The sequence below is a fragment of the Heloderma suspectum genome, chromosome 10 (genome assembly GCF_057233095.1).
Source record: "Heloderma suspectum isolate Gila_16-S chromosome 10, 16-S_ref, whole genome shotgun sequence".
NCBI classification, from domain to species: domain Eukaryota; kingdom Metazoa; phylum Chordata; class Lepidosauria; order Squamata; family Helodermatidae; genus Heloderma; species Heloderma suspectum.
Window position 1 is genome coordinate 9,450,796 of NC_139467.1, and position 24,593 is coordinate 9,475,388.

General features: G+C 49.1%; 2 protein-coding genes across 4 annotated transcripts in view; both read right to left on the reverse strand.

Annotated features, from left to right (window-relative positions):
- Window positions 1-1,171: 1,171 nt before the first annotated feature.
- On the reverse strand, window positions 1,172-15,867 carry TOMM40 (translocase of outer mitochondrial membrane 40). Of its 2 annotated transcripts, XM_084815023.1 has the most exons (11): window positions 15,807-15,867; window positions 14,275-14,334; window positions 13,619-13,832; window positions 11,485-11,552; window positions 9,492-9,584; window positions 8,899-9,000; window positions 7,154-7,259; window positions 6,869-6,991; window positions 5,936-6,012; window positions 2,737-2,839; window positions 1,174-2,587 (listed from the first exon to the last, which is right to left on the reverse strand). In XM_084815023.1, the coding sequence occupies exons 3-11, from the start codon at window positions 13,821-13,823 to the stop codon at window positions 2,448-2,450; spliced, it is 1,017 nt and encodes a 338-aa protein (XP_084671149.1). In that variant the 5' UTR covers window positions 13,824-13,832; window positions 14,275-14,334; window positions 15,807-15,867; the 3' UTR covers window positions 1,174-2,447. The 2 variants fall into 2 exon arrangements, with proteins under 2 accessions (XP_084671150.1, XP_084671149.1); XM_084815024.1 differs by lacking the exon at window positions 14,275-14,334 and having other exon boundaries at window positions 1,172-2,587.
- A 2,418-nt stretch (window positions 15,868-18,285) lies between these two features.
- The window catches only part of NECTIN2 (nectin cell adhesion molecule 2), a 98,473-nt gene continuing 92,165 nt past the window's right edge, over window positions 18,286-24,593 (reverse strand). The window contains exons 8-9 of one of the 2 annotated variants that reach the window (XM_084815025.1): window positions 22,377-22,481; window positions 18,286-21,065 (exon numbers count right to left, since the gene is read on the reverse strand). In XM_084815025.1, the coding sequence (XP_084671151.1) occupies window positions 20,862-21,065; window positions 22,377-22,481 (309 nt within the window). In that variant the 3' untranslated portion in view covers window positions 18,286-20,861. The remainder of the gene's footprint in view (window positions 21,066-22,376; window positions 22,482-24,593) is intronic. The other variant, XM_084815028.1, reaches the window with a different exon arrangement.

A 24,593-nucleotide genomic window follows, 5' to 3' on the forward strand; every position in this document is an offset into this window, starting at 1 on the left:
CTCGAGGCTGTTCCTCTTGAACACCACCCCAGTCTAAACACATGCATAAGACCGTAAGAAAAGCCATGCTGGATCAGACCCAGGGTCCATCTAGTCCAGCGTTGTTCACACAGCGATGAACCAGCTGTCGACCAGGAACCCACAAGCAGGGCATGAGCGCAACAGCACCTTCCCACCCATGTTCCCCAGCAACTGGTGTACAGAGGCATACCAGCTCTGGTACTGGAGGTAGCACATAGCCATCAGGACTAGTAGCCATTGATAGCCTTTTCTTCCAGGAATGTGTCCAACCTCCTTTTAAAGCCATCCAAGTTGGTGGCCATCACTACATCCTGTGGTAGCGAATTCCAGTTTAACTATGCACTGTGTAAAGGGCTTCCTTTTGTCTGTGCTGAATCCTCCACCAATCAACCCCATTGGATTCTAGTATTAGGAGAGAGGGAGAAAAATGTCTCCCTATCCACACCATGCATAATTTTGTAGACCTCTACCATGTCTCCCTCATCTGCCTTTTCTCCAAGCTAAACGATCCCAGCTGTTGTAGCCTTCCCTCACAGGGGAGGTGCTCCAGCCCCTTGATCATTTTAGTCACCCTTTTGGGCAAACAGGGCTCACCCAAGGTCTGACTTGTTGATGCAACTACACCGCACTGGCCAACTCCTACGGAGCTCCTGGCAGATATGAGGTCTGAAGCGCGGGGGGGGGGGGGGGGAGGAGACACAGCTCAGGTTTTGGATACTAGGCTACACCAACTCTTATTTGCAAACAGGGCTATTTGCATTCAATAGTTCTGGGGCGACATCCAAGCAGCCACGAAAAGCCTGGGCCATAGATCCCCAATCACCCCATCAGGCCCAGGGGCCAAATCCAGCTCTCTGGGATTCCCCAGGAGCCCCCGCCCCTCGCCGGTCATTTGGTGGTTACCTGGCTTTTGTGCAGTTTTTTCTCCCAGTCCAGAAGGTCGAAATGTTTCTCCTGAGCTTTAGTTGCTGGCAGTAAGAGCTTTAAGTTTTTGGCCCGCCCATTTTGGCCCGCCCATTTTGCCTTCAGCCCTGCCCACCGCCGGAACGCAGTCCCCGAGAGCTTCTCCGAAATGGGATTCAGCCCTCGCGCTGCACCCTTGCGCTATGGGATAGGAAGGACAGATAAAAAAGACAAAGGAAGACAGGCAGGCAGGGTGGCAGATGTTTTGGTGTTTTTTTTTTAATTGAAACCAGACATTCCCAACTTTGCAGAGGGAGGCGGCTCTCACCTTGCAGGGCTTTTTTCCATTTTTTCTTCTGTAAAAGATCCTTTCGTTCCCATAACTTATAAACATGATTTACACTCAGTCTCTGGCGGTGAGAAGGAAGGAGAGCATGCAGAGATCCCCCCCACTATCTCCGCAGGGGGGGTGGCGGCAGGCAGGGCAGGTGTGTCTCTCTCTCTGTATGGTCCCATAGAGCTTCTCTGTCCACCGGGTGGGAGTTTTTTGGGGACCGGAGGGGGCGGGGGGGATGATGAGAGGTTAAGGGAGGGAAACGGTGCCATGACATCCAGCATACACAGAAGCAGAAAGATACCTCCTGCAAATCCTGATGCTGGCAGCAGCAAGTGGGAGAGGGGGTGGAGGGAAGCGGTGGCAATGGGAAACCCTGAAGGAAAAGCAGCCGGACAACCACACCAGGATTAAAAAATAATCGTACTAACACGGAGGTTAGAAAAACAGAGGGCTGGATCTGAGGTTCGAAACACTCCCTGGAACACATGCCAGGAAGGATCAAGTGATTCCTGGTGGTGGGAATTAAGGCCCTGAAGGTGAGGACCGGTCACCTGGACAGTTTTACAAAACCGTCAAAAGAGTACCTGTCCCTCCTGGCCAAGGGAAGGGGATGGGATGAATGCTTCTTTCTGAACAGAAAGAAAAAGGGGAGGAGGGAGGGGGGAGGGAAAAGCATACGGAGCCCTCCCCCTGATTCTGGGTACAGGAACCATAACCCCATGCTAAGCCTCACCAGCCCCAGGTCGTGTTCCTACCATCACCTCCTGCCTTGCATTAGCAGCCATAGATTCTGTGAGAATGAACATGCTTCCCCCATGCCCAAAGCAATACCTCCCTCTGGTGGCAGCAGGCAGGCAGAGCCGTGATTGCAGCTGCTTCTGTCATGGAAGCTTTTGCTCTTGCGAACCGTACCTCAGGGCAGAAGGAAAGGAGATGGGAAGAAAGCTCTTGCCCGAATCCCAGATTCCTGCCTCCAAGTTCCCTGAGAACCAGCTAACTGCTCTTTGTGGGTAGGTGGGGGGGAGGACTCTCACTGTTTAATACATCCTGCCCCCACCCCAACACCCCCCTGGGCTCCCCCCACGCCCCATGGAGGCCATCGCTGGCTGAACATGGATGCAGGTGGGAGGGACAAGGGGGCACGAGCTGCCCTGAATAAGTGGGGAGGAGGAGGAAGGGGCGCGCGTTAGCCAATGGTAAGGCCAAAACCACACTGGAATTTGTTCTTGCGGTGGTTGAGAAAGGCGCCCATGGCCAACGTGAGAGGCAATGGGAGAAGCTTCTTTTCCAGCGCTGCCCCCACGATCCAGTTGCTGTCAACAGAGCCTAAGGGGGAGAGGAGAAACACAGTCAGAATGTAACAGCATATTCAGACTAAACAAAAGAGTAGAGCTGAGCTCTTGAGATTAAGACTTCTTCTCCATCCCCTACCACCCAGTTAATCGCCCTGCCTAAAGTGGAGATTGATGTCATACCTCTGAAGAGCAGGTTGGCTTTGGGAAGATCCAGCTGGTACCCAAACGTTACACTTGTGTCCTGCATGCGAGTGCTGGCTTCAAATTCTACCCCTACCTGCAACTGGAAGACCACAGGGGGAAAGAGAGGGAAGAGCGTGAGGGTCCAAGGAAGCTGTAGGGAACACAGCCATCGTCACTGTCAATTACTTGTGCTCCTGTCCCAGCCCCATCCATGCTAAGAGCCCATGATGAAAAGGTCTTGTAGTAGATTTTTTTAAAAAACGCATCTGCTTGCTAAGCTTCAGGCACTATTGAAGCTTCCTGAACAGAAGATCAGGAACAAAAGAAGAGCTGTACTGGATCAGAAGACCAAAGGCCAGGGCCAGCATCAAAGGTTGGTAGGGTTGGGCACTTGGCAAAGGACTACACAGCTTGGGACCGCAATACCTGATGGCATACCTCTCCTGAAATGAACCTACGCTTATGCTACGTTCGGCATCTCAGGTCCGCCTCCAAGTGCCTCCTCCACGGGAAGCTCAGAAGGCGGCAGCAACGAGGGAGAGGGCCTTCTCAGTGGTGGCCCCCCATCTGTGGAACAAACTCCCTGATGAGGCCCGCCTGGCGCCAACATTATTATCTTTTCGGCACCGGGTTAAAACCTCTCTCTTTTCCCAGGTATTTGGCAGCACATGATGAGTTTTAATCGGTCCTGGATGTGTCTTTAAGTTATGACTGACGGTTCAAAGTTGTTTTTAGTTATATGTTTGTGTATATGGTCTGTGTGCTTTTACATAAATGGTTTTTAAACTTTTTATATGGTGTTTAATGTTTTAAGTTCTGTAAACCAGCCAGAGAGCTTCGGCCATGGGGCGGTATAGAAATGTCAACAACAACAACAACCCGCAGAAGGGGGTCCCTGACAACAGCCCCTGGAGTTGCTCCTCCTCTACACCACTGCAACCTGCTTGTTTACCTGCCTCTGGCTCTGGCCCAGTTAGCGGTGGTGCTGAGAAAGAGCAGGATGCCGCTGCCTACTTGCCCCCTGGCTCTCTGCCTGTCAAGCAAGCCAGTGGGAGTGAGGAGGAGGATCAAGAGCAGCCGGTGGCAACAGCAGTGAGAAGGTCCATCCGCTGAGGGAGGGGGCGCACGGAGGGTGTCTCGCCCAAGGACCCTCCTCAACCGGGAGCCAGCACTACCAACAGCCCATCTAGTCCAACGCTCTGCTTCTCACAGCGGCCAGCATGAAGGCGACAGGGAGCCAGTGTGGTGCAGTGGCGAGAGTGTTGGACTGGGAGCCAGGAGATCCGAGTTCTAGTCCCCACTCGGCCATGGAAGCTCACTGGGTGACTTTGGGCCAGTCACACACTCTCAGCCCAGCCTACCCCACAGGGTTGTTGTTGAGAGGCTAAAATGGAGAGGAGGAGGATTATGTATGCCGCCTTGGGTTCCTCAAAGAGGAAAAAAGGCGGGATATACATGTAATTAATAAACAAACAAACAAACAGTACCCGCCCCCTGCCACCAAAACTGGCATTTGGAGGCAGGCTGCCTCTGATCCTGCAATGCCTTTGGACCACTCTCAGGCTGGCACTCTGCTGAAGCCCCAAGCCAAGGGACGCATTCGTTGATTTCCATTCCATGTCCATTTTGCCTCTGTTCATTCACAAGTCTGTGCCGTTCCCACGATTTGCAAAACAATTTTTTAAACAGGACAACAATTCCCACTTAAATACGGACATACTTCCACAAAATATAAATGTTATATGAATTTTATCCTAGAAGACTCATTCTGGTACTTGTTTGGGGGAGTGAAGGATCGCACTGGGAAATTCGGAAAAGTGCAAATCTGGTTCGTTTAACAATGCAGACTGATCAAAATCCTCAAGCACCTGTAATGTCATCTCCCATTCTACAGTCTACTAGAAGCTACCAAGTACAATACAGACTTGCAACCGAACTACTCCATAAACACTCAAATTGGTGCCTCTCAGCAAATGTTAGTCGATGACACAAATAATTCCCTTCACAAGGGAACGCCTGTCTTCATACACATCAATTCTTTGTTTAAAAGACCCCGGATGTTGCCTTTAACATTTGTGCCCAAACTACTGACAACCAATAATGAAAGGAAGGTAAAGCTTTTCCTTGCTAAAATCTAACAAAGGTAATTTCAGTTGTTCAGCACTCCCCCCCACAACTCTGGAATTGCATCCCGAGGGAGATACATCTGGTGCAGACGCTTGTACCCTTTTTGGCACCAGGTGAAAGCCTTATTATTTGCCCAGGCATTTTAAATTATTGTAATTTTTGCTGGTTGTACAGCATTATTTCCTCCTAATGTTATTCTATTGTTTTATGTTTTAATATTGTATTGATTTAAAATTTGTATGCATCGTGCCTTGAAATCCACTTTTGGATTAAGACATGGTTTATAAATTCTACAAATAAAATCAAACAGGTTTTTGCACCCACCCCCTTGAACCTAAGGGTCAAACTACATAAACCAGGAAATGTGATCAGGTTTTACGGCCTCTTCTTTAACGCAACCATGGAGGGGTCTGTGTGATGCTTTTAACGCCTTTTCCCTCAACTGTTTTCCTGATCAAAACCTTCCCCCCGACCCACCAGCAAAAAGCTATTAGCCTGAAGGTGTGGGAGAGGAAAAGAAGACAGATGTTTGCATTGTGCTGGTCTTTTCTCCCTGGGGAAGCTTTTAGCATCTAGGGGATGGAGACAGGTTCAAACAAGGGGAAAGGGTTGAAAACCTCCTCCCCAGAGCTGCTGTGCTGAGCCAATGCCCACCTGCTGTTTTTAAGCTTTTAAAAAAAGCTTAAAGGGGTCAGTGTGGTGTAGTGGCCAGAGTGCTGGACTAGGATTCACAAGATCCACGTTCTAGACCCCACTCGACCATGAAGCTCACTGGGTGACTTTGGGCTAGTCATACTCTCAGCCCAACCTACTTTGCAAGGTTGTTGTTGTGAGGATAAAATGGAGAGGAGGAGGATAATGTAAGCCGCCTTGGGTTCCTTGCAAAGGCAGTATATAAATATAATAAATTAAAAGGTCATTGGGAGATTTGAACACAGATCTTCTACATCATGTATAAATTTTGGCCTTCAAGCACAAGAAGGGGAACACCGTTTAGCAAAAAATGTCTATCTCGCCTGTTAATTCACTTTATCCCTCCCCCTCAAGCAATCTCCACACGGAGACTTACCTGATCACTGGCTTTGTGGTAATATGTGGCGTGTGCTCCTGCCTGCCCTACTGTCAAGGTCCCAATCCAGTTAGGTGCTGCGGAGAGTAAATAAAAAGAAGTCTTACTTTTTCTGAGGAGAATCCACAAGTCCTGTCATGCATTCAAAAAGCATTAGGCCTGTTGCCTATGAATTTGAATCTATCAAGGGTCATTAGCTACAAAAGCTAAAACAGAACCTCCATGTTCAGAGACAGTATACCTCTGAGTAAAAGTCACTGAGAGGCAGACATAAAGGAGGGCGCCTTCCTTCAAGCCCTCCTTGTGGGATTCCTAGAAGCATTTGGCTTGCCAGTGTTGGAGACAGGATACCGGGCTGGATCAGGAGCGAAAGACCCAAGCCCTCCGGATGTTGTTAGACATAAACATATTGTTTTATGTTCAACTGTCCTGGCCCCATGCAAAGCCAATTCAAGCATGGAGCGAGATGGGGTGGGGAAGTGGAGAAAGGTGGTATTTCAAATATATAAAGGATTTTTTTTTTAAAAGAGTCACACTGGCCTCTAATCAGTCTCCTTGCATTATTAAAATAAGAGCTCCAGACCAAGGCAGAAAATGAAGGAGGGATTTTTATTTTTTTTCCTTTAGCGCTGTGAAACCTAAGGTTGAAACCCTATGATTGTAGGAAGAACCCAAATAAACTCAATGAGGCTGACTGCATGGGCCAGGCTATCAGGATGGCACCAGTCACCTGCCCCCAGGGAATGTTCAATTAAGCATTACCTTTTTAAAAAGAAAGCAGAAACGATTGAAAGCAGCAGCCCAATTCTTTCTGGCTCCATTCTGGCAGACAAGCCCAGTTCTACACATGCACATCTGTGCCAAACTATGCACACCAGAGCAGAAACAATACAGTACAAGTCAGCCCTAAATTTGCGCAGGTTCTGTTGGTACCTGTGTATTTCCCCGCTAGTGACATGACAGTCCCCTCCTCTCCTGGGCGCCGATGGTACACCAGCTCCCCACCCAGTGCCAGGCACGGCGTGATGCTCTGTAGGTAGTGCGCCACCAGAATTCCTGTGAAGCACAGAAGAGGATTTGTCAGTGACCCATTGGTGGATGTATGCCCAACTGAACAGCATCCTCAGGATAGACGAGTGACTTGGGTCAAAGGCCAGTCCAGTTGGGAAGACAGGGCTGCGCGAGGAGGGGGGGAGGAGAGGGAGCATGCCTTCTCACCTGAGCCCACTAAAATATCAGGGTTCCCTAGCGTGACGGCTGCAGTGAAGTCTGCGCCCCGGTATTCACCATCCACTTGCCAGTTCACAAACTTCGACTGCTCCGTCTGGGATACGAGGGCGTGCAAAAAGGGTAGAAGTGGTAGGGGGAGAAAAAGATTACATTTCTATCTTGTCTGAGGCAAGTGATTTCAAACCGATCAAAGGTGAGCCACTCAGCAACAGAGATGCACCTAGCAAAAAGCCAGCTCTGAACAGCCCACATCAACATGCCTGGTCGGCATTAAGAGGTCTCAAGCACCCTGGGTTATATGCAGGCACCCTCCGCCGATGAACACAGGTGGGGAAATGGTGAGACTGAACCTAAATGAAGGCGTGCCAGGGGCATGTCCTGGGCCAAACCGTCCCTTCCATCCCCCTAGGAACATAGCAAGCTGCCTTATACCAAGTCGAAGGCATACCAGGAGCATGTCCTGGGCCAACCCATCCCTTCCATCCCCATAGGAACATAGCAAGCTGCCTTATACCAAGTCGAAGGCATACCAGGAGCATGTCCTGGGCCAACCCATCCCTTCCATCCCCACAGGAACATAGCAAGCTGCCTTATACCAAGTCGAAGGCATACCAGGAGCATGTCCTGGGCCAAACCGTCCCTTCCATCCCCATAGGAACATAGCAAGCTTCCTTATACCAAGCCAGGACCATGGGTCCAGCTAGCCCAGTATTGTCAACACCGACCGGCAGCGGCTCTCTAGGGTTTGGGGCAGGAGATTTTCCAGCCCTACCTGGAGATGCCAGCGATCGAACCTGGGAGCTTCTGCATGGAAAGCAGGGCCCCCACCGAGCAACTGCACCCCCCTCCCCAACTATGAATCAAGAGGGGATGCGGAGGGGGCCAAGACTGAAGAGGAGGGGATGGGGAGCCTGGGGCCGCAAAGCAGCCCACCCATAAGAAGCCAGTTCGGCCTTGTGGATAAATTGTTTCCGTGGAATTTGCATGCCTCCTTTTCAGACAGGGACACGTAAAGTGGCTAACAAAGGTATAAAAATGTAAATCATCATTACCGTAATAAAGCACAATCACACAAACACTAAAAGCCAAACTGGATGGCAGATTTTAAAAACACACACAAACCAGACGAATTCTAAATTCTTGCTGGAACAAACAGGTGTTCAAAGGGCACTGAGAATTTACCAGAGAGTGTGGCGCCCAAGTCTCCCATGGCAGAGATTTCCAAAAATTGGACACTGCCGCAGAGAAGGCTCTCTCCTGCGTTCCCTTCCAACTATGTCTCAGATACACTTCACAACCAATCTTAAGGGGTGGGCAGAAGATACTACCCAAGCCTTCCCTAACCTGGTAACTTCCCTAACATTGGGCAAGCTGGCTGGTGTTAATGGAAGTCGAAGTCCAAAATATCTGGAGGGCACCAGGTTGGGGAAGGCCCTACTAGCCCACCTGCCTGCGGATACAAGAGGCTCATCATTTATGGTTTCCTAAAAAATTTAAAAAGGGGATTCCAGCTTTGCAAAGCATCCCTTCCTGGTCACCTAAATGTGATTCTGGCTGCCGGAGGCAACTAAAAGGGTGAGCATTTGCAAGCCTGAACTAGTCACAGGCCAGAAACGTACGCCATGGCTTAAAGGCCCAGACTCAAATGAGCCCTGACTCCCCAGAGGAGAAGGCAGCAGCTGAGCCCGTGGGGTGGGGTGGAGGGAAGAGGAGTTCAGCCCATGAATATGTACCTGGAAGGCCACCTTCGAGCGAACTTTGTTTGCGAGCTGGTGAATGATCTGTGCGTTGAGGCTGCCACTGTTATCCATATCGCCCACCAGCACAGGGAAGGCCTGTGGATCAACAAGAAGCCGTAATATATATTTATATCCGATGTTTTGTCAGTACAGCCTACAAGGAGGCTATCGCGAGTACATAAAAAACTCAGGTAACACAATAAAATAAAGAAATCCAAACTAACAGCAGCAAGCTCAATATGAACAGCAACAGAAGGGGCCTCGATTACCAGTCATTAAAAGCACTTTCAAATAAAACTTTTAGCTTGGCACTGAAACGAAGAAAGCCGGCGACATGCAAATGACCAGAGGAGGGTTATTCCATTGCTTTGGCGCCACTATAAAAAAGGCCCTGTCTCTAGCAGCCATCCTCCTGACTTCTGAAGGCCTGGATGGTGATCTCAGTAAATGGGTAGGCTCGCATGGGAGAAGGCATTCCTAACACAGATGAAAGTAGATTCCGAGTCGAGAAGAACCAAGTCCTAAGTTGCCCCAAATGAACAGAAATAGCATATATAGAGTCCCCACCGGGCTGCATACAAACTTACCTCTGTGGGGCTAAGCTGCTTTGTCCCGACATAGGTCACCCCGAAGTGGTAATTGGAGTCACCAACTGTGCTGAGAGCCACTGTGTGATTGACCTGAGGATGGCGAGAAGTGCATGAAACAGCAGCAGGGGCCACCAACTCATGGAAATAACTGCTAAGGCCTGACTTCTAAATACCTAGCACCAGGTCAGCTGTGACGAGCAAAGAGTGCCTCCAGGTGACCACACGATGAAGTTTTGTAAATTAAAGAGTTCCAGCTCTCGCCTTGCAGTCTGATGTGCCACAAATGATCAGCACAGACAGACCTGAGCAGGGAGGCAGGCAGGCAACATTTGCACAGGCTAGTATGCTGATGTAGTTGCAAAAATGGCTAAGGGCCGAAAACAGATCTCCTGACTTAAATTTTAAAGCGGTGTGTAACACTTATGAAATGTCCCTAGTCTAAGTTCTCTTCCCAAACTGCTATCAGCTCTAGAGGGGGCTAACAGCAGCTTCTGTGGAAAGGGGGCAGTTAGATAAAATAAAATGGAATGGGGGAAGGGTTAAAGACCCCTCCCTCAATTTGACTGCTGTGATCAAAATGGAAGTCCCCTACAGTGACTTAAAGGAAAACCAATACCAAAGGAAGTCACCATGGGAGATCCATGATTATCACCCATTCTGTACCCAACAGTGCAATCCTATGCACACTTACTTGGGAACAAGCTATATTGAACTCACTGAGACTTATTTCCAAGTAAACATGCATAGGATCCCACTGCAAGATACTCTCAACTGTGGAGTGGCTGAATAGAAGCCCAAGACAGAAGTGGATTATTAACAGGGGAAAATAATTAACTGGGGAAGCTTTGATGCAACTCAAGATGACAGTATTTTTGTAATGATTTGTTATATGTAACCAAGAGGACATCAGGGTGACATCCAATATATCCCACTGCCCAAAAGTCCAAGACAAACTATTTAACAATCCCCAGTGCAGCTCCTTCCCACTCAGAATTCTGCCTCGAGCTGTGAAAGTTTGCGATGCCTCAGAGCCAAAAACCTGTAATCGATCTTGAGCAAACCATAATAAGCACATGTGGGCAGGAACTAGGGATGGGGGGATTCGATAGGCTTAATTTTGCTCAGGTTCTCATTTTTTGACTGCTAAGTTTGTTCCATCCCGTTTCCACATTAGACCGCAGCTTGTTTTTTTGTCCACAGAAACTCATACATGTTTGTATTTCTCAAAATGTACACTTTTTTCCAAACGTATGCACTTTTTGTACAGACTATCTCACATTTTGTGTGCACCTTTTCAAATGTATACATTGTTTGTACGCATTGCTTTTGCAGAATGCATGGCACATTTTTTAAAAGTGCAGATTTTGACATCTAGCTGCCTTCCGGTGCATGTTCAAGTTTGTGTTCAGGTTTGCACTGAAATGCAAACTTAACTGATTTCTCACCCACTCCTACTGGAACTAAAGCACACCAGGGCTTGGCCTCAGAAGGTGTTTCCAAGGAAAGGGCTCACTCCTGAACATGTGAAATAACAGGGACAACAACATCTCCAAGAATATGAAATGTGCCTTCCCTTCACTACTGAATAACCACACCGTGGGATAAGGGGGTGGAGAAACTTACAGATCAGAGGGTGCAACCTCTAGGCAGGTTTCAGCCCCAGCACTTTCCTTTCAAGAAGTTAAGCACTGAACCTAACCATTCAAACCTCCTCAAGAGTCCAATACTTTTTCAGCTGGTTCAGATATCGCACCAAAACACGGCTAGGCAATACATGGGCAAGCCTAACAGGTCCCTGGAACTCCTTCCCTGGTGTAATTCGTTCCTTCCTTGGTCTGAAGCAAACCACGGTTTGTTGTTGCATCTAAACGAGCAAACCATGATTTGCCACTGCTCAGGATGGGAACCTCCTCTCCTTGTGAGCAGAGGAGGGCGTGTGGCAGCCCAGAGCTTGCACCCATTTGTGTATATTCAAAGGAGCCCCTCTTACCTGGAAGTGATTGCTGAGACCTTTGTTCACAGTCAGCTTCACACCCTCCATCTGGATGGGGAATAATTCTGAAACGTTGAGAAAAAGAGGGGCTCAGATGAGTGTAAAGAGTCAAGTTTTGTCTTACTGAGCCACACTTGTTCAGGAAGAGAGATCTTAGGGTCTTCCAGTAAGAAAACCAGAACCAAACCAGGAGATGGACAGCATGTGGGGGTGTGGATATGGAAAAAGCTTGCTCAAATCCCTGGTTGGCTGCAAAGCTCACTCAGCCTAGCCTACCTCACAGCTGTTGGGCTAAATGAGATGGCCCCAGGTATGCCTCAGTATGCAAGCCAAATAGGTTAACAGAAAAAGGGAACCAGGTAGAGCCATATCAGATTTTGGGGACTCTTGACATGAGACCTAGGAGCACAAACATCTTGTGGGAAACACAAGACCTGATTTGTACCATCTGAAATCTGGTCTAGTCTACACAAGCAGCAGAATAAGATGGTAGAATCCTGAGGTGACAGAGCAGACTGCATCTTCATGCTGCAGGGGGCTGGCATGGGGAGAAAGAATGCCATTTCTGAACACCTCCCTCGCGTTAAAAAGAAACTTCCTGCAAGTAACTATCACACCAAAGAGAAAGGCTCTAGCCCAGCCCCACTTCTTGATGTACTAGTTTTCTGCTTGCAAGGAGGTTTTCTTTCTTTTCATGCAGCCTGATATGGTGCAATTTGTCTACTCCTGTAAAAGACTACCACCTCATTCTACGGCATGTGTAAGACCAGGCCTAATACCATTCAAACAAAGGGCAGGAACACTACATGCTAGGAAGCAGTTGAACACCCTTCTCCAAACTGTGGAATGGACAAGATTCCTCCTCCCAACCTGTCATGCCTACCATTGGCCTTCACCTTTTGCACACCTGAAGCAGGATGTCAAAGAAAAGCACCTCAAAGAGGATACTGTAGAGCTGGCTTTTTAGTTTAGAAAAAGGTGAGCAAGGGGGAACATGATAGAGGTGTATAAAATGCATGGTGTGGAGAAGTAGATAGGGGCAAGTTTTTCTTCCTCTCGTACAATACCGGAACCCAATGGAGTCATCCAATAAAGCTGAATGGAAGGAGATTCAGGCCAGATAAAAGGAAGTATTTCTGCACACAGAGCACAGCTAAAACTGTGGAACCTGCTACCATAAGATGCAGTGATGGCTGCCAACATGGAGAGGATTAAAAGGGGATTAGACAAATTCATGGAGGATAAGGCTATCAATGACAGCTACTCATGATGGCTATATATGACCTCCATCTTTGGAGACACTATGCCTCTAAACACCAGTTGCTTAGGAACATGACCAGGAGGGTGCTGTTGCACCATGTTCTGCTTGCGGTTTCCCATAGCCATCTGATGTGATGCAGTGAGGCTCTTTTTATGGTGGACAGGTTTCACCTACTTCTGTATCATAGACTTATAATTTCTCAAAATGCAGGGAAAAGCCTACCTATAACACTTCCCATTTATATAATATCTGATAATATACGTTTAATATGTTATACAGACAGTTGTCAGGGCCTGATCTTAAAAGTAGAAACTTTGCTAAAGCTACTTAGGTCTGGATTTAGTCAGTGCCTGGACAGGAGATCAAGTGGGTACCCTACACGTTCCACCCTGAGCACCAACGTAACTGATAAAATTAAATATTCATTTTAAGCATTTCTATCTTGCCTTAAGTTTTAAAAAATCCAGCTTAAGTTTTAAGTTTTAAAAAATCCAAAAAATCACTGCATGCTTACAGTAATATGCATTAACAAAAATAAAAACTCAAAACCCGTAAGAGAGCAGTCAATAAAATAGTAACCCCCCCCCGATTTAGAAAATAGAAAGCAGCTTTTAAAATTTCTCAGCCATTCTTACAGCAAGTCTGCAAATAAAGTCAGTACTGCAAGCCACATATTATAGGTTTGTAGTGCAGAACTACAGCCAACACACCAGAGAGCATGCTCTGAACATGCATCTTGTCAGACAAAACATACATTTAACAATTTGAGATTTCTGCATCAGAGACAAGCATGCATTTCTGTTTAAAGCTTTGGAGTGAGGATGAGGGCCCCACATGGTAGATGCTGCCAGGTGTGGAGGAACTTTTTACCTTTGCATTTGCGGTGACATTCTTCAAAGGTGCCCGGGTTGGGAAGCTGGTCACACTTGTCTTCTGTGGTACGATCTTGTGCTGGGGGAACCAGCCCACTGACTGGAGGCATGGAGAAGCCAGGTGGCACTGATACCAGGCCAGAGCCTGGCCCTGGCACAGCAGGAGGGGGTGCCGGGGAGCTGGCTGCCAGGACATTGCCCATGGTGAGAAACTAGGAAGGAGAAAAGAAATTGCTCATCAAGTGGTAGTTTTTCCCAGACACCTCCCCCTCATTAGCAGCCGTTGCTTGGTGCCAGTGTGTGCGCTTTGCAATGTATAGAAGTCTCAGGTACAAACCCCAGCCAAATCTATTTAAAGTTAGAGAGTGGGGAATCAGGTGGTACAGAAGGAGTTTCAACAGGTGATGCTTTTTGCACTCCTGTGCATGACAAAGTGCACCTGCAAAATCCTTCAGCACAACAATCAGAAGGTACAGGAAGGAGCCTAGCTGTCTTCCTCTGCATCAGATGATCCCAGCAAGGAAAGGCTTTGCTCTGGGAACCTGAAAAAATAGCTGCTAATTCTGTTCAGTAACTGGTTTTGCTAGGCAGCCGCTATGAAAAAAGAGTATAAGGGAGGACTGGAGCAGTTCTAGGCCACGGACTCAAACCCACCTGAAGCTCTACTGACACGCTGCTTCCTCCACACTTTTCTCTTTGCTTCTGGGTTACTACCTGGAGCGTGTGCACACAAGTGTGTATGAGTGCAGATTGGCCAAAAGACCACCAGCATAGTCACCAGTTGTTAACTGTTAGCAGTACTGGGCTCAAAGAGGAACACCCAGAGGTTTGGCTCAACACAGGGAAGGGCTGTACCTCAATGGAAGAGCACATGCTTTGCATGCACAAAGTCCCACGTTCAGTCCCTGGTGGCATCTTCAGGTAGGGCTGGAAAAGACTTTGGTGTGAAACCTTGGGGGAGCTGCTACCATTCTGCATAGATGCACTGGGCTTGAGGGACCAGCCGTCTAACTCAGTAGAAGGCGGCTTCCTACAACCACCAGTTGCCAACCAGTTGCCATATTGGGCTCCAACATAGTAACATAGGACACTGCCTTATACTGAGTCAGAAACAGAGAAAGTACTCAAGTGCCAGAAAAAACTTTAATAGGCCCAACACATTTTAGAAAGAGATTTCCTTCTTCAGGGGCCACCCGTCTTTTCTGGGTATATCTGGCAAAATCTTATTTACAGCATTTATATATTACTCCACATCTAGACAGATTCCAGAGCGGTGAACAATAAAAGATAAAAAGAATAAAGCACCATTATAACACTTCTTTTTTTAAGAGTACCAATAAAAACCCTGGCTGATCAATCAAGGGAGGCATCTTGAAATAAATTTGTTTTCAGGAGACACCGAACATTAATCCAATGTTGGTGCCTGCCTGACCTCCAGATGCACGGACTTCCAGAGAAAGGGGGCCACCACACTGAAAGCTCCTCTCTGGGTGGCCTCCACGGGCTATAGGTCCATGCGGAACCCCAGGCGCATGCCTGCTGAGGACCTCAGCGACCAGGCCGGCTGGAATAGGGCGACTTGCTAACGCTTCCTGTTTCAAACAACTCTTATACCGAGTCAGAACTTTGGTCCATCTAGCCCAGTACTGCCAACAGTGACTTGCGGGAGCTCTCCAGGGTTCCAAGCAGGATCCTTTCCTAGCCCTGTCTGGAGATGCCGGGGACGGAACCGGGGGCTTTGTGCGTGCAAAGCATGTGCTCGACCACTAAGCGGCTCCCTCCAAGAAACAGACCAGCGGCCTGCTCGGTACGAGGCTCCCTGCTGCCGGCACCATGCGGCCTGGAGGCCAGAGGGGAGGCGCACCAGCGGCCGGGCTCTGCACGAAGGCCGCCAGTTGCTGACCGCGGGCGAAGCGCTAGGGACTATCGCCTTGGCTGAGGCGGCTCCCCGTGGCCGGCGGGGTGCGCGGGATTCCCTCCCGGCCGGCCCTGCCCTGCCCGGCGCTCCTCCCTCCCACGCCCCCGCCGCAGTGTCCATTTTGGTTTCCTCTCCCCGCTCGCCCCCCCGCCCCCCATTCCCCGGCCATGACCCCTCCGCCGGGCCCTCGCCCCGCCAGGCCGCCGGCCCTCCACCGCCCCGCCCGCGCGCGCCGCGCTCTGCCGCCCGCTCTCCCCTCTGCACTCACGCGGCGGCGGCAGGAGCGGCAGCGAGGGATGGAGCCGGGAGACACCCGAACCCGCCTGCTCGGAGGCCCCGCCCCCTCGCTGCCGCCATTGGCCCGCATCGCCTTCAGCTCCGCCCCTGCCCATGCTTCCACGACGCTACTGGCCCGTGACCCATCCAGCCACGCCCCCTCCTCCAAGACCTCATGGGTTACAGGCCTGGCCCATGGCCCACCGCTTCCTCTCCATAGCATGGTTTCTATTGGTCGGTCGCACACGGGGGGGGGGCACCCAAACCAGGCGTTCTGATTGGGCGGATTATGAACTTAATCTGGCCTCTGATTGTCTATTGGTGAATTTTTTCCTGCAGGCACCAAGGCTCGCCACATTGTCATTGGCTGTTTTTCAGATGGGGCGGGGAACACGGTTCTCTGCCATCCTCTCATTGGTTACATTTTTAATGAAGAGGCGGAGCGTCCCGCTAACTAAGCAAGGTCAGTTGCGAAAAGCCGGGGCAAGGTCAGGTGGCCGTCCCGAAGTGCATCACGGTGACCATAGAGAATACGGGCCAGAGCAGCCCGCGAAAACCATAGAGAAAGCAATAACTTGTGAGCGGCGCCATCTTTGTAGTAAAGGATGCTGGCTTCGGTCCCGCCCCTTCCGGGCGCCAATGGTTTCCATAGAAACCCACATGGGTGGTTTCTAGGCTCCTCTTTCTCCCTCCAATTACCAGGCAACGCTCAGGATTTTGAACCCCAGCCAATTTAGCTAGGCCATATTTTTGAAGAGGGTCCAATTTCTATCTCCAGTCATTCTCATAACAGATATATGTCAAAGTCTATACAGTTTCTCAAATATACACTCGTGCAATATGAGTTTCAAGGGTCCCCTTCAAAGCCAAATTCCACTAGCTGTATAAACAGCCACCGCCAAAGCATGACAGTTTTCTGGGCTCTCCATGCATAAAAGACAGTTTCTAGGGTGCCCTGCCACAGACACAGCAGTGCTCACACTGTGCAGCCTTATAGGGTTTATAAAGTAGTTTTTCAGGGCTTATGATGGAAATGCTGGAAATGGTCAGGCGTTAAGGGCCTAAAACCTATCATTCACTTCTGCATTTATATGGTGTATGTCACATCAGTTGACTTTGGCCATAGAGATGACTTAGACATTCAGTAAATAAATTCTGATTTGTAAGCGCTCAGGGAGAGCAATAATCAGTTAAAATAATAAAAGCCAAATTATAATGATTGAATCTCCTTCATCTCATGCTATCTAAATGCCAACGTGAATATGAACATGCTTTCCAGAAGTTACTCAGCCCCAGGCTTTGGTAACTCTCCAAGAGCCTTCATGTGTCACCCAGCTGAGTTTTTCTGCAATGAGTCTATCAGGTTGCTGTACAGGAATTAAGATTTGTACTAAATATTCCAGCTGTTTTGTTAGCTGTACCTCCTGGCTTGTAGAACAATAATTGTCAGACTTCCACCAATTACAGTTTCTAGAGCCTCCAGTAGCTGTCTCAAACATGACGCCTATTTTCATAATGCTGTGGTGCTTTACAAAATGCTTATTTTTGCCTGCTGTAATAGTGTCTTGCTTGGAAATTGTGTCCCACAATCTCAGAAAGCCAATGTAGTGTAGTGGATAGTGTTGGACAGGGAGACAGGTTCAACTCCCTACGTGGCCAAGAAGCTCACTGGTGCCTTTGGGATAGTCACTCTGCCTCAGCCTAAGCTACCTCACAAGAGTTGTTGTGGGGATAAAATGAGGAATAAACCAAAGTATGCTGCTCTTCCTTCCTTGAAGGATACGAAGGAGACAGTGTGAGCTGACTTTTGCAGTCTAGAACAAGGATCTGCAACAAAATGTTAGCCTCATTTTACCACCCAACAGGAGTTTCAGCCACCCAGCCGTGCCCTGCTATGGGTACTATAAGGTCTTAGGGGCTCAGGCACACCAGTTCATTCTCCTTCCTCCGTTTTCCATTTTTTCTTTTCAAACAGAAAACTCAGCATTCCATGGCTGTCACTTCCAATTGCACATACTTGGGTCTCATTGGGCTTCTTTTGGGGATGGTTGCCTCCTTTGGGTTAAAAAAAAAATTTTTGTACTTCTGAAAACTTCAGGGTTCTACTAAGCCAGCTGAAACCGCCCTCTTGATTTTCAGTAGTCCTATTTGTCTCTATTTATGTCAGCCTCAGAGAAGTGCACTGAGTTTTCTAGTAGAGGAATTGTAACAATCCAAATATGCTATACGGAACATGTACATTTCCTCCCAGTTAATATTCCCAAACCTCCTTGGTGGAGCACATCATGGAATCCTAGGCCAGTGGGTTTTGCTTTTTTAATTTGCTTTCCACCATACTATGGAATGAGGGTATGGCCACATTAGCTGTAAACCTCCCAAGCAGCTTTGCAATGCCATGTGGAAGGCACCACCGAAACACAAGACAACTGTCCTGGCCCTCCCCACCCACAGACCATGATGGTACCATCACGTGGGCTTGAAAAATATTTATTTTTAAGAAATAACATCAATAAAAAGTTTTTTAAAATCCACTTGTGTCCGCACTGAAATTCAACCACTCAGTAGTGTCAAGCGAAGGCACGTAAACGGCAGCGGGGGGAAAGGCATTGTGTGTTTGTACGCGTCAATCATTCCCTCCCCCAGACCCTGAGATTCAGGGAGTTAGTAGGATTGGTGCAGCTAGTACAAAATAATCATAATTATATTCAAAATCCAACAGCACCTATTTGTACCCGCATCCAGGGAAAACAGCAGCAGTGGCAGAGTGTACGGAGACCATGCCTTAGAATGGTTCAGTCAACTTATTTTATAACACGTTTAAAAAAGCAAAAAAACAACCCAAAAACCTTTCACATTTTCAGGAACCCAGAGACCCAAACACAATTGGGTGGCACCCAAGCTCTTGGGGTACAGCTTCAAAATTCAAGTAGTGACCGGAGCCTGGGACAGAACTATGGGGAAATTATGCCAGTGGCTGTTCGTTACACCAACCTCCTTGCCCCAAGGGAAAAGTTTTCTTGCATAAACAGGGGAGGTTCTCAGCAGATCATCTAATGCAAGCCCTTGCCATACAGCCTTCCCAGCCTGGAGCCTTCCAGATGTGTTGGACTACAACTCCCATCAGCCCCAGCCAACTGTTCCTGCCACCTTTTATAAGGGGTTGGGAAGGACCGCATGATCCATACTGGTCAATTGTTAAGATGTTTCTTGGCTGATCCATCTGCTCTTCACCCCGTTCCCTTGTTTGGCCAGAGCTGGGTGGTAGGAATGGATCATTCCCTATCCAGCACTCCTCTGCTTCAAGGTCTTACTGTAGGATCAGGTCCTGACAATGAAGCACAGTCCAAACAAGAGGTAGTTGCACAAAGACCTGTACAACTCCGTACCGCTTCTCTCCCTTCACTCTCCCCACTGCTTATGGGGCTTTGCTCCTCACATCTCCAGCTTGGCATTAAATCGCACCATCAGCAGTTTGAGAAGCTGCCTTCAGGGCACAGCCCAAGGTGGGATGTCTTAACCCTAAAGGCACTCTTGGCAAATGCGTCTACAGCCATTCCTCGAAAGCCTTTACAGGAGATGCAGCACACTTCCCCTTGGGCACTTATAGAAGGGCCACAAGGCTTTTTCTTGTCGCAGCAAACAGTACCCGTGGTGGGTTGGTGGGTATGTGCATGCTTGGGGAAGAGTGCCTGGATTTTAACAGAAGAGATTCTCCAGGACCTGGCTGCTATACTCCTTTATGATCAACATGACTGCAGAAGTCACACACACACTCATATTGAGGAACCTCAGCTCCTTAGGACTGGCATGGTATTGGTGCAAGGACACAATTTAAGTCCCAGATGTGCTTGAGGTGTAGATCTGTGTGTGTGGGTGCTTGGTGGGGGATGCCATTCAAAAATGTCAGAGTGTATGTTATCCTTTCGGGGATGCCATGAAGTTCTCCACTCCTAAGTGGAAACATTTAGCATCCAAACCACATGGATGGCTGCCATTGTGCAGTGGCTTTCAGGATCCTTGTAGACATTTCACGAGCCTCCTGGGGGAGTTTAAATATTCTTGAGGTGGTCATCCATGCAGGGTGGCCTTCTAGTCAGCTGAATTGTGGAGTTTGGCCTAGACAAATAGCTCATCTGGGGCCGTAAAATTGTTCCAGGATTGTGCCGCTTCAGAATGCAGGTGGAGGGAGGAGTTGCATCATTGCATCTTTTCCCACATCCAAAGCTCTCCACACATGGAGAACTAGATGTTGGAGAGAAGGCCCATACAGCCTAATCTTCACCTTACCCTGCCAGTTTTCTGTGTCTAGGATGGGGGGGGGGGATCAATCAAGCAACCTCCCATGTGCAATCTGAAGTGGTGTGGTCCAGGAGGAGTTTTACTGTGTGGTTCGAGCTTTTTGTCTAGACAGTCCAATGGCCCCAGGTATGAGAGGTTAATGCAACAGGAGGATTTGGAAATCCACCTCTTTTCCCTCAAACTGGCTTTAGAAGGAGGTTCGTTAGCATAGTATGGGGGCTACGCTGCAAGTTATACCTGCACCCTGCATCCACACACTGGGAGTGTTGTTGGTTTTTCTCGAGGATTCTCAACTCATTGTAAACAGACTAAGCAGCACTCAACCTCGTTCCTCAGGTGTCCAGATACTTGTCGGCTCAGAGTCAGGACGGACTGGCAGGAGGGCCTATTAGAGTTTGGGGGAGGTTGGAAACTGAAGCTGCTGCCAGTGGCAGGCTCATTTCAAAAGATCCAGAATGAAAAATCCAAGAAGGCACTATTCACATTTGGCATACTGCAGGGTTGGGGGGTTTCACTTCTTCCAGCATGGTGGAGGAAGGAATGGGAGAATTTAGAAGGCCTGATTTGAGCAAGGTATGCTCCGGTCCATCTAAGGCACACACGAAACCCAGGATTCCAAGACAATTGAGCCAGGCATCTAACTGGGATGTAGTGGCAAAGAAGCAGCATGAATCCAGGACAGACGCAAGATATGCCCACGAGCAGCATCCTTCCCTCTGGACCATGGCTGGAGATTCAACCTACAGGCTCAGACGTACATGGCCCTGGACATGACAAAGGCCTTGTCGGTTGCCATGGGTGTCAGGGCTGTCTCTTCCTCAGTGGGTGCGAAGGAGAGCGCATCGTAAATGGGGTTGATCTGATCCAAATACTCATCCTCCAGGCTGGCTCCAGCGTCGCCCACTGCCTCTCGCTCCTCCAGTGTCGGCAACTCATGGTATCGTGGGGCCTCCTGCAGAGGGGAGCAAACAGATTGGGAAAAGTATTTACTCACAGTGGCCTCTCCTGTTCTCCCGTTCCTACCTCTCCTTTGTTGTCTCCCATAACACTGAAATTTCGGTTGGGCCAGGGGCTGTGCCTAGATCTCCACGGGTGGAGGGGGGGGCGGGGGGAGAATCCACAGCCCGGTGTCCCTGAGGTCAGTTGCTGGAACTGGAGACTTGTACCTGAATCTGGGAGCAGCCAAAGGTGAAAGCTGGAGACTGAAGTACAGGTGGTATTGCTCTGTTGACCAAGAAAAGGCAAACGTCCAGCCTCCTAATATATTTACCAAGCCTGCCCAATCCAGAAGCTTCGTACCACCTGCCAGTCACAGGGGCCGATGCTGCGTGCCCCTATCCAGAGGCCCCTGAGGCTGGAACACACCCACACGGTAGCTGACTTGGCCAGACCTGAGCCCCAGGCTAGGAAGTTCCTAGTTAAAGTGGAGGGGCTGGTTAATTATGATACCCTTCCCTGCATGGAATGGTATTGCAACAGAGACATGCCAGGAATTATATGGTACCAATTTCTTGTTCTTTCTTGTTATGTGTGCAGGGTGGTTGGCGTGCACAGAATTTGTTCACAAATCTACACTTGTGGATTACCTGCCAAACATATCCAGAGCCAGCCCAATGCGGAGGGAACACAATTGGCTGTCTGAGGCAGGAACCAGTTTAAAAGGCAACACTATTGCTAAGCGCTATTGAAACAGTGTACAATCCAAGAGGTGAACCTCAGGATCTTATGCAAAGCTGCAGAATATCCAGAGGGGCACCCCGAAACGGTAAGCAGCATAATGCTTTTGTGTCTGCAAGGGAAGAAAGGCAAGGAAGTTTGGAAAACACAAAAGCTGCACCCCGCCCCCACAACTCCTACACACTCTGCTCTGTCCTCATTCTAGTTTCTGAAAGCTCACGGAGCATGGCCCACAGGTTTGCAAATTAACTGCTTCTCTTCACTGCCACAAGGGCCAGAAACTTGTGTTGCTTAAAAAAGAAGAAAAAAGCCAAGCATCTTAGGACTCTGAAATGTGCGCTCAGTAACCAAATTCCATGCTTTGGGAGATGTGATTTTAGACGTGGGATACATCCCAGGAGGTAGGTGCGCGCGTTTGATGTATTGATGTGCCTCTGGTTCCTAATGGGGCCTCAGGGTCAACGTGGGGCAGTTTTCTTCCCAAGGCAAACCCAATCCAGGAAGATCCGTTTCTGGCTGTCAAAGTTAATCCTATGTAAGAGGATTTGGTCACCTCATCGCACCCTCGGCACCAACTCCCCCTCACCTCCATTGTGGTGGTAATGACCCCTCCAAAGAGATCGTCTGTAATGCTGGGTTCAAAATAGGGAGTTTTGAGTGGGATACTCTCAGCCACAGTGGGTTTAGGAACCTGGAATAAACCAGAGATGTGATGAAGATGGGATAGTCTGAGCTACCAAAGGAAACCAGGACAGAGAAAGGAAAACAGAGTTGGAATAAAATCCAGGATACTGGATGGCCAATGAGAACCGGGCACCATATCCGTCCTTCCGATAGTTCCTCCCCATCCTTGGTCGCCTATGCCTTTCTAAAGAGCTTTTTTGATTTGGCCAGCCTCCTCATAATCAGCTGCAGAAAGGAGAAAGAAATTGCCAGAAACACACGGCTCCTTTGTCAACAGGCTTTCCCATGCTCTGCGTTGTCTTTTCATCCTCAGCCAGCTACTGCAAATTCTGCTATTCCACGCTAGCGCTGCACAGGTGTGGAATTCGCCACTGGGAGCAGAATTCAGTGTCCCGAGAAGCCCAGCTTTCCATTGAGAAAAACACACACAAGTTCCTAGCCCTTAAGGTGGCAAAGACAGGCGTGACTGAGCGTGAGCACTGCTTGCTGAAATCTCAGAAGCCGGAGAGAAGGGCTGGGAAAAGATTCCAGAGTGGGGGACAGGGCTTTATTGACCCGCAGAGCTCTTTGCCCTGCTTCATGACTAGCGGAAAAAAAATAGATTGTGCAAAACCGACGCAATTACACACATTTGCTGAATTTGGGATGATGTCAGGATTCTGCTTTTCTTAGCCCAAGTGGGGGGTTTTTAACCCCATTCCAAAGCAAAGTACTGACGGCCCCGGTGGCTGTGAGTTGGCTGGTGGAGGCAAACGAAGGAGAAGGATGGGTATTTGTAAGGAGCGGGGTCGGCATCAGCAGGTAGCTGCTGCGAGGTCTGCACCCTGACACGGTGCCTACTGCTCAACCACTGGACTGTGCTGTTCCTCCTCCTCCTCCTTTCTGGGTCTGTCCGTCCACCTGCCCTCTGTGACTGAGAAGCGAGAAGAGCGCGTGGGAGGAGCAGCATCCTCCAAACGCCTTGTGCTCTTCGTCTGGGTTGTGGCGCAGATTGGACCCAGAGGGGAAGGGCAAGCCACTGGGCACTGGCAACGGCAAGGAAGGGTGGGGGCTCCTCTGAAGGCACTTTGCCTGAGGGCCCCCCAAAACCTGGTGCCAGCACAGGAAGAGTGAAAGCACACAGCCCTCTGACCCTGTGCTCTGCCCTAGACTTCTTAATCTATCACAATTTTTGAAAATCCAGTCCTTCCTCCAAGGCAGGGACAGGGAACCCCTGGACCACAGGCTGGATTCGGCCCACCAGGCCAGCCCATGCAGGCCTTGAGCGAGACCTGTGCCACTCCCAAAGATCCTCCCCCCCTCCGGAGCCCTGTCCCCTCAGAGGAGGGAGAACGGCTGGGCTGTGAGGCTCAGCCTTCCTTGAGGCCGGGGTTCAGTCAGCGTACAGTCTACGGAGTTCAGTGTGGTGAACATGGGGATTATCTAGTGTGGAGCCAGAACTGCATACAAATTAAAGTCTTGGGACTTTGATCTGAGGATATCAGGGTTCAAATCCCCATTTAGCTGTGAAGCACACAGTGGGACCTTGGCCCAGTCACTATCTCTCGGCCTAATCTACCCGTGTGGGGCAGAGACCACTTTCCGGTGGGACGAAATGTAAACAATGATAGTAATCCTCCCGGCTACAATATTCTGAGAGATGGTCACTTGCCCAGGGTCACACAATGGAGTTTCCTGGCTGGGCTGAGAGGGATTTGAGCCTTGGTACTGGTCCAGCACCAGTTCCATTTTGAAACTCCAGCCCTCAGGTTCAGTAAGTGTGAATTCTATCTTCCCAAGGAGTCACTAGGATTACCCCCTTTTCATTTCAAAAATGCTGGTCCCCAGATGGCAGGATGGCCAATCAATCAGAATAAATCTGGCCTGGCTTGCTCTTATGTCTTTAACAGCAACGGAGCATGCAGAAACCACCAAGGGCATCTTTTCGCAGCATGGAGATAATGCTGAACACACGCTCAAGTTTGTTAAAAGCACAACTAAGTTGGCTGGTTGAAAAGTTGGCAACTTGAAAAGTTGGCCAAAAGCTGGGGTCAAACTGAAGCAGACTCTTTTGTGCCAGGGCTAAGCCAAGATGGAAGCTGGTGAGATTTGGCACCGGGTTGGGGAAAAGCTGAGCTAG

Bases quoted from the DNA above. Each gene is read 5' to 3' on its own strand.
- TOMM40 (XM_084815024.1), bottom strand. From the start codon at position 13,823: ATGGGCAATGTCCTGGCAGCCAGCTCCCCGGCACCCCCTCCTGCTGTG. The intron at 6,013-6,868 runs GTACCAACAGAA...TACTCTCCGCAG, and splicing joins ACTAGCGGGGAAATACACAG to CACCTAACTGGATTGGGACC. The intron at 2,840-5,935 runs GTAAGTCTCCGT...GTGGTCTTCCAG, and splicing joins ACCACAAAGCCAGTGATCAG to TTGCAGGTAGGGGTAGAATT.